This window comes from Agrilus planipennis, unplaced genomic scaffold, assembly GCF_000699045.2.
Source record: "Agrilus planipennis isolate EAB-ADULT unplaced genomic scaffold, Apla_2.0 scaffold1, whole genome shotgun sequence".
NCBI lineage: Eukaryota > Metazoa > Arthropoda > Insecta > Coleoptera > Buprestidae > Agrilus > Agrilus planipennis.
The window spans coordinates 4,031,816-4,038,546 of NW_020442466.1; the positions used below are offsets into that span (position 1 = coordinate 4,031,816).

General features: G+C 33.0%; 2 protein-coding genes across 3 annotated transcripts; one reads left to right on the top strand and one right to left on the bottom strand.

Annotated features, from left to right (window-relative positions):
* Positions 1-194: 194 nt before the first annotated feature.
* On the bottom strand, positions 195-1,829 carry LOC108734242 (28S ribosomal protein S31, mitochondrial). The gene is made up of 7 exons (XM_018465725.2): positions 1,673-1,829; positions 1,454-1,619; positions 1,284-1,404; positions 1,101-1,236; positions 882-1,046; positions 608-822; positions 195-526 (listed from the first exon to the last, which is right to left on the bottom strand). The coding sequence occupies exons 1-7, from the start codon at positions 1,690-1,692 to the stop codon at positions 252-254; spliced, it is 1,098 nt and encodes a 365-aa protein (XP_018321227.1). The 5' UTR covers positions 1,693-1,829; the 3' UTR covers positions 195-251.
* A 199-nt stretch (positions 1,830-2,028) lies between these two features.
* On the top strand, positions 2,029-6,530 carry LOC108734228 (DDB1- and CUL4-associated factor 6). 2 transcript variants are annotated; one of them, XM_018465694.2, is made up of 11 exons: positions 2,029-2,480; positions 2,537-2,809; positions 2,943-3,096; positions 3,304-3,461; positions 3,521-3,669; positions 3,736-3,913; positions 4,017-4,281; positions 4,372-4,738; positions 5,092-5,222; positions 5,287-5,539; positions 5,810-6,530. In XM_018465694.2, the coding sequence occupies exons 1-11, from the start codon at positions 2,387-2,389 to the stop codon at positions 5,960-5,962; spliced, it is 2,175 nt and encodes a 724-aa protein (XP_018321196.1). In that variant the 5' UTR covers positions 2,029-2,386; the 3' UTR covers positions 5,963-6,530. The 2 variants fall into 2 exon arrangements, with proteins under 2 accessions (XP_018321196.1, XP_018321214.1); XM_018465712.2 differs by lacking the exons at positions 2,029-2,480; positions 2,943-3,096 and having other exon boundaries at positions 2,684-2,809.
* Positions 6,531-6,731: the final 201 nt, after the last annotated feature.

The window sequence follows — 6,731 nt, forward strand, 5'->3', positions numbered from 1 at the left end:
ACTGGTGAATCAGGACCAAAAGCATATATTTAAATGAATTAATTTACGTAAAGTATCATACCTGTCATCCCAATATAACTTGGATCAAAAATTGTGTAAAGTAAAACATGAATTTTTGATTTGTTATCTTTAGGATTTGATATTTTTTTTTTTGGGACAGTTTTGAAAATAAAAATGTTTTTGTAATGCAAAACAAGTAATTAAAAATTTATTAGTGCCTATTTAATATTTACAAAATGTAATACTAGAAATTATGCTTCGATTTTTTGAACATCCTCTTTATTTATGTCAAATTCTTGAGGAATTGCTCCAACATCTTTCAAAAGTCTCTGTTTTTCAGCAAAATAATCCTTGAACCATTTGATGTGTCCCTTCTTTTCTTCAACACTTAAATAAGGGTTTTTGGACAATCCAACACAAACCAATTCCATAAAGTGCCTTATAGGACCTTTTTTTGGACACCAGGGTGCTAAATGCTTCTCAAGAAATATGTGTTCCATAAAAGGTACATCCCGTTCCTCCAAATCTACAAGTTAAGAAAAACTTACACTTGGAATTTTGGGTAAATATCTTTTTAACTTAAACATAACAATTTTGTAGAGTTTACCTTGTTCATTGTCTATGGGAAATTTCCAAAGTTTTCCCTGTTCAGTCCACAATATCATCTCCTGAAAATAATTTGCAGGAGGATGGGTTACTGCAAGTCGCAACTCTCTCTTATATAATTTATCCCAAATCTTGTTTTGTACTCCCTCCTGGTCTATATCAGTACTAAAAATTCCTAAAGGTCTGCTGCCAAATATGTTAACTGTCTCCAATTGTCTAAAATTAACAAAATGATACATTAGATTTGTTTCAACAGAAAAATTACATGAACTAACGTAGCTTCAAATGATTTTTGAATTCTTTTTTTATAAGGAATTTTCTCATTAACTACTGATTTGTCCTGCAATCTTGTTGATCCAATTACTTGTCTTATTTGCTGAGCTCTAGATATCTCTGCAGGCTTTTGTTCTCTATCTATTGTCATTCCCTTAATTATGTCACTAAAAAGAAACTCGTATTAATTTTGAGTAATTAGGTATGTAAAAAAAAGTTACCTTAAGCTTTTTGAAGGTTGTTTATTAGGGTCAGCAACAGTAACCAACAATTTTTGTAAAAGTTCTGATTCTGTTTGTTTCTGATTTCCTCCTATTACTTCAGCAACTTTTTTTACAGTCGATTTGAGATTACTTTCTGGAATGATAAAAACACTAAAGGATGTAAATAATTAATAAACTTACCAGTTGGTTGTTTAGAGGTTGAGTCTTCAGCTTTCTTGTCTGCTAGTTCGTTGTTAAAGTTTTTTCGTGTTGCACGTGCAAATTCAGTGGACTTTTTAGACTTATCTGCCACGACATCCTCCTGCAAATTGTTCATATTATTGAAAATTTTTACAATTTACAAATCATACATCAATCATTTGCTTTAAAAGTGCATTTAGTTTCTGTAAGGCAGGATTATTTTTAATTTCTTCTTTTGGTTTTTTATCTTTTATACCGTCTTCATCATCGTTTGAATTAGTAGATACAAACCGATAAAAATAACGAATACTTTTTTCTGGTTTGACCAGTATTTCTCTGAAAAAAGTAGGTTGTTCATTTAAAGAACTGCGAAATATTGATTCACTTACTTAAAACTTGTCCGCAACATATTTAATTTCAATTTATTAATTCTACCTAAATAGACTATTTTGTAAGGTTATATGTATCTTGTTTGACAGATGGGTTTACCATAGATAGCACATGTGTACATTGATAGTTTCATGGAAATAACTATTCTCACGCTGAACGGGTTTTTCTAAATTAAGTGTAACATTTTTGAAAGCTTTAAATTTTATGTACCATATTTTAGATTATTACAAATTAGTATTCGAATAAAGGAAATGTATTTGGTCAATAGAAATATTTTTGCCTTATAAATTCTAAAAATTTGATTGTTTTTTTTTTTGAAAGCTACGAGATTTTAGCCACAATCATGTCTAAAAAAATAAAAAGGAAGTGGAGCAATGAGTTTGTTATTACATGTTTTATTGTCTTTTGCATTTAAATTACTATAAAATTATAAGCTTTAACAGCTTATTATTGTCTGATTAAGTATATGCAATTACTTATTTTTTTGTGATGCGAGTCAAGTCAGTGGATATTTTTTTTAAACAAGTTTGAATTTACATTTGACAGTTAACCTGTGCTGTTTTGGAAGGTCGTTTATTTTTAGTTCCTAGTTCCTGCTTTTGTGATTTATCTTACGAAAAACGAAAAGAATAATCTTAACGAGATGATTAACAAGAAATGATAAGATTTTCCTTTGACTAGCTGTGATAAAGAATTAGTTAGTGTACTGAAAAATGAAACGAAAAGGAAACTCTATTTTTAAGGATGTCTATAACTACCCTTATTCTTACAAAAACGTATGCCATAGATTTTACAATGATACTAAAGGTAATTGAACATGAAATAATTAATGTGAAATAACAGTAATTTATTGTTGATTTTAGATAGTGTGGATTTCATCCAACGAATGGGATTGGTAAAGAGGTTGCCGGTTCATCAGGGCTGTGTTAATACACTTTGTTGGAATGAAACAGGTGAAATCATTCTTTCAGGCTCTGATGACCAACATCTTGTAGTTACACACGGCCATACTTATAAAGTACTGGAAAATTATACTACTAGTCATCATGCTAATATATTTAGTGCAAAGTTTTTACCTAGTTCATGTGATCGTCAAATCATATCATGTTCTGGGGATGGTATTATATTACATACAGGTGAGTGGTTTTTTAGTCAAACTAAATGTACTATTTTGTTTTTAATTTTTTTAATATTATACAAAATGAAGGTTGTTTAGGTAAAATTAATATTGAAATGGATCAGTTGTGGGTGTAATTTAATCATTTATAGATTTGGATAAGCCCCAAGAAACATTTTACAACCAGTTCAACTGTCATTCAGGTACTACTTACGAAGTAATAACAATTCCTAATGATCCTCATACTTTCTTCAGTTGTGGAGAAGATGGTACTGTACGTTGGTTTGATCTTCGTACAAAAACAAAGTAATTCCTGTTATATTGTAGGAAACTTGTTGCTCTACTGAATAATTTAATGCTATACAAGATGTATTTGTTTTTGAACTTGCAAGTGTTCTTTTTTATTTATTTCAATGTAAAAGTCACTAATGCACTGTTCTGTTGTTGTTGTTATTGTATAAATTAGTTAGTTTTGCTTAATTTGTAATACATGTAATTAAAATTGTTTTCTAGGTGTAAAAAGCCACGTTGTAGAGATGATATTCTAATAGCAAATTCACGGGCTGTCACTGCACTGACTGTTAATCCACTTGCACCCCACCAATTGGGAATTGGCTGTTCTGACTCCACAGTTCGAATTTTCGATCGTAGGTTTTTATCTTTAAATTCAGGTACAGTCTATTTATTAGTAACTATTTGAACAATCATTTTTACAAAAAAAAAATCATAGATGGATCAAATGCAAAACCTTTCTGCAAATTTATGGCACCAGATTTGGAGGATAGGCCCTACAGAATAACATCATTAAGTTACAGCCCTGAAGGTCAAGAAATGCTTGTTAGTTACTCATCAGATCATCTGTATCTGTTTGGTGTTCAGGTGTTTATTCAACTATAAAAATAGTTTTAATTATTCGCTTAATTTTTTAACTTGCCTTTTTGTCAGGATCGAAAAGCGGTCCAATTGAAAAAGTTAATGAAGAAATCTAACGGTAAATCTAAATCAGATTTGACTAAAGCAGAGGGTAAATCGCCTCCACCAGTTCGCAGGCTGAGACTGAGGGGCGACTGGTCAGATACAGGTCCAGATGCCCGCCCTGAAAGGGACACTGCAACCACTGTCAGTAAGTTCAAAACAATATCTGTTGTTTCTTTGTTGTTCAAATGATCAGTTCAGGTTGCTTTAATTAACATAATTGTTAAATTCTCATTATTTTAACGTTGAAGGTATTGGTCAAGCAAGACAACAGTTGCATTCAACTTTAATGCAACGTATGACTGATGTGCTCTCTAGAATGTTGAATGATCCCTTGACAAGGGCAGCCCTCAGTGCTGGCGGTGAGGACTCTCTGGCCGAGAACGTCAACGAACAAGAATCAAGTCCACGAAGTGGTGAAGAAGACAGCGCGAATGCCCCAAATTCAAACGAAAGGGACGAGACTTCAAGAACAACCACCAATCTAGAAGAAGGAGCCAACGATGAAGATGTTGAGTAAGTCTTTTAGATATTTAGGATGATGATATATTCTTCTATTATTTATATTATAATCTTCTACTACTTATATTACAATTCTTGTTTAAGTATGCCTGAAGTTAATCAACCTTCTGCCCCATCTTCATCTACTACCAATTCCGAAACCCCTACAACTTCTGGTTCTTCTACTACGGAATATAAGTCGCCCATCGTTGGCCATCTTCACAGTCATCTGACGGCTCTGAAAAATCTTAGACATGGGTTTATAGAGCAGACTGGATCAGAGCCGTCGGTAAGCTTGAAGTACTCGGAACAGAGCACATCTAATTCGACGATAAGCGTCCGTGTAGGTAACGAAATTGATCGGACGAGTTACATGGCTGGCGGTGATAGCTCAGCAACGTCTCCCACATCTAAGGATGGCGACTCCAAAGAGACTGCTGGAGCATCGAGGGAAGGTGATAAAAATGATATGGTAAATATACTTCTACTTTTCCGATCGTACTTCATTTTAATCAGTCAGTTTGGATCATTTTAATGATCCTATAAATGTATTTCGTTATGATTAATTGAATATCAATTCTTCACAAAAGCTATTGTTGCTTCAGTATCTTTCGTGATCAATACGTAACTATGAAGATAAAAGATTGCTTAAAAACGTTGAATGTTTTAATTAATAAAGTACAATAAATTATTTTCTAAAAAGCAAAATTGTATAACTAAAGAAGTCACATATAATATAATATATGCAACCCAACATACGCCGTATATGTTCATGCTGCATAGGTACTCGCTTTATCCTATATTATATTAAGGTTTTCTTTGCAGATTTCAGATGTAGAGCTCGATTACGAAAGTGACCCAGAAGAAACAGAGGTAGTACAAGAACAACAGGAAGCTGACGATTATTGTTATGAAGCTCAGGTGAAAACGAAGTACACAGGTCACAGAAATGCTAGGTAGTACATACTTATCGTAGTCAATTTAATTTACTTTTATTGATCGTTTCTTTTCTCTCAAAAGGACGATGATTAAAGAGGCGACATTTTGGGGCAACCAATTTGTCATGTCGGGCTCCGACTGCGGTCACGTCTTCGTTTGGGATCGAGAGACGGCAGAACTTGCCATGCTGTTACAAGCCGACCAGCATGTAGTTAACTGTTTGCAGCCCCATCCAACCCTTCCAATTCTTGCTACCAGTGGCATTGATCACGACATAAAGCTATGGTCGCCGGTCTTGGATGAACCCAATTTTGACGAGAAAGCTGCTGACGACGTGAGTATATTTTTTTTATGCTGTTGTCAGTATTCCATGCCGAAATAAGGACCCGTACAAAGCAAACTCGTTTTGTAAACATTTTTGAGAGTTTGAAGTTTCTCAGAATGGATTGAAAAGTGTATAAGTTAAAATTATAAATAATTTATGTAACTTTGTAAACACGAGTTGGAATTCTTTTTGAAAATTTCTATGAACATGAACAATTATTGTTTTCTTCTGTTGTCCATTCTTTTTTTCTCAGATTAATTAGATGCTTTTTCTAATTAGCTGGTGAAAAGAAACGCGATAATGCTTGAAGAAACCAGAGATACCATAACAGTACCTGCTGCCTTCATGATCCGGATGCTAGCATGCCTCAATCAGATCCGGCGCAGCGGACGGAACAGGATGCGTATGCGCGGTGACTCTGAAGAGTCATGAAATTAAGGTACTGTCTCTTCTCTTTCTGTTTATCCGTCGTTGCTATTTTGTTTCCTCTCTGTATTCTTTTCACTCGTTTGTTGTTGTTAATGTTATCGTTACTGCCCTAGCTATTATTATTACAATTATTGATCTTTCACGTTCAGCTGTATCCCGTTATTGTCGTTGTTGCTGCTGTTGTTACTGTTGCCCCACTTCCTGTCGAGACTTTTATAAAGGAAAATATATAAATAAAGAAGAAAGCTTCCATAATGTACAAAGATTAAAGAAATTACACGGCCTTGAATTTTCCATAAGTTTGCTAATGCTGATCTCATTTACGTTAGATTGATTTTGGGCAGTCAACATGTTCAGAAAATAATATCGATAATTCTTAGAACTAGATGTTTGACGTGTTTGCCTTTCTTTTTTGTCTATTTCTTTAAAAAAAAAAAAAAGGAACTTCTTTTGCGTAAGATTTTAACATCTAAGACTGAGCAAAGGCAAAGAAATCCGGAAAATTTGTTTTTCTTGTGATTAACGTATAATTAATTAAAATATTTTGGTGGTTTTAATGTTTCAAAAGAGAGTAAAAGATTGTTTAAACATTACTAATTCATATTTATAATAAATTAAAAATTAAAACTACTTATTTGCTGAACAGAATGAAATTTTCAAATGCAAAATTTTATTATAATAGATGCAAAATCCTCAAGTAACTTTGCTATTTTTTTTAGAGCATTTTCTTTTTTGTTTTTGTGGTGATACTAATATTGAATAAAACGGATGG

What these genes read in the sequence shown, in the direction of transcription:
- LOC108734228 (XM_018465694.2), top strand. Translation starts at nt 2,387, where the DNA reads ATGAAACGAAAAGGAAACTCTATTTTTAAGGATGTCTATAACTACCCT. An exon ending in GATCTTCGTACAAAAACAAA is followed by an intron (nt 3,097 to 3,303) that starts GTAATTCCTGTT and finishes ATTGTTTTCTAG; the next exon opens with GTGTAAAAAGCCACGTTGTA. An exon ending in GCCAACGATGAAGATGTTGA is followed by an intron (nt 4,282 to 4,371) that starts GTAAGTCTTTTA and finishes TTCTTGTTTAAG; the next exon opens with TATGCCTGAAGTTAATCAAC.
- LOC108734242 (XM_018465725.2), bottom strand. Translation starts at nt 1,692, where the DNA reads ATGTTGCGGACAAGTTTTAA. An exon ending in AACCTCTAAACAACCAACTG is followed by an intron (nt 1,237 to 1,283) that starts GTAAGTTTATTA and finishes TTATCATTCCAG; the next exon opens with AAAGTAATCTCAAATCGACT. An exon ending in TCCCATAGACAATGAACAAG is followed by an intron (nt 527 to 607) that starts GTAAACTCTACA and finishes CTTAACTTGTAG; the next exon opens with ATTTGGAGGAACGGGATGTA.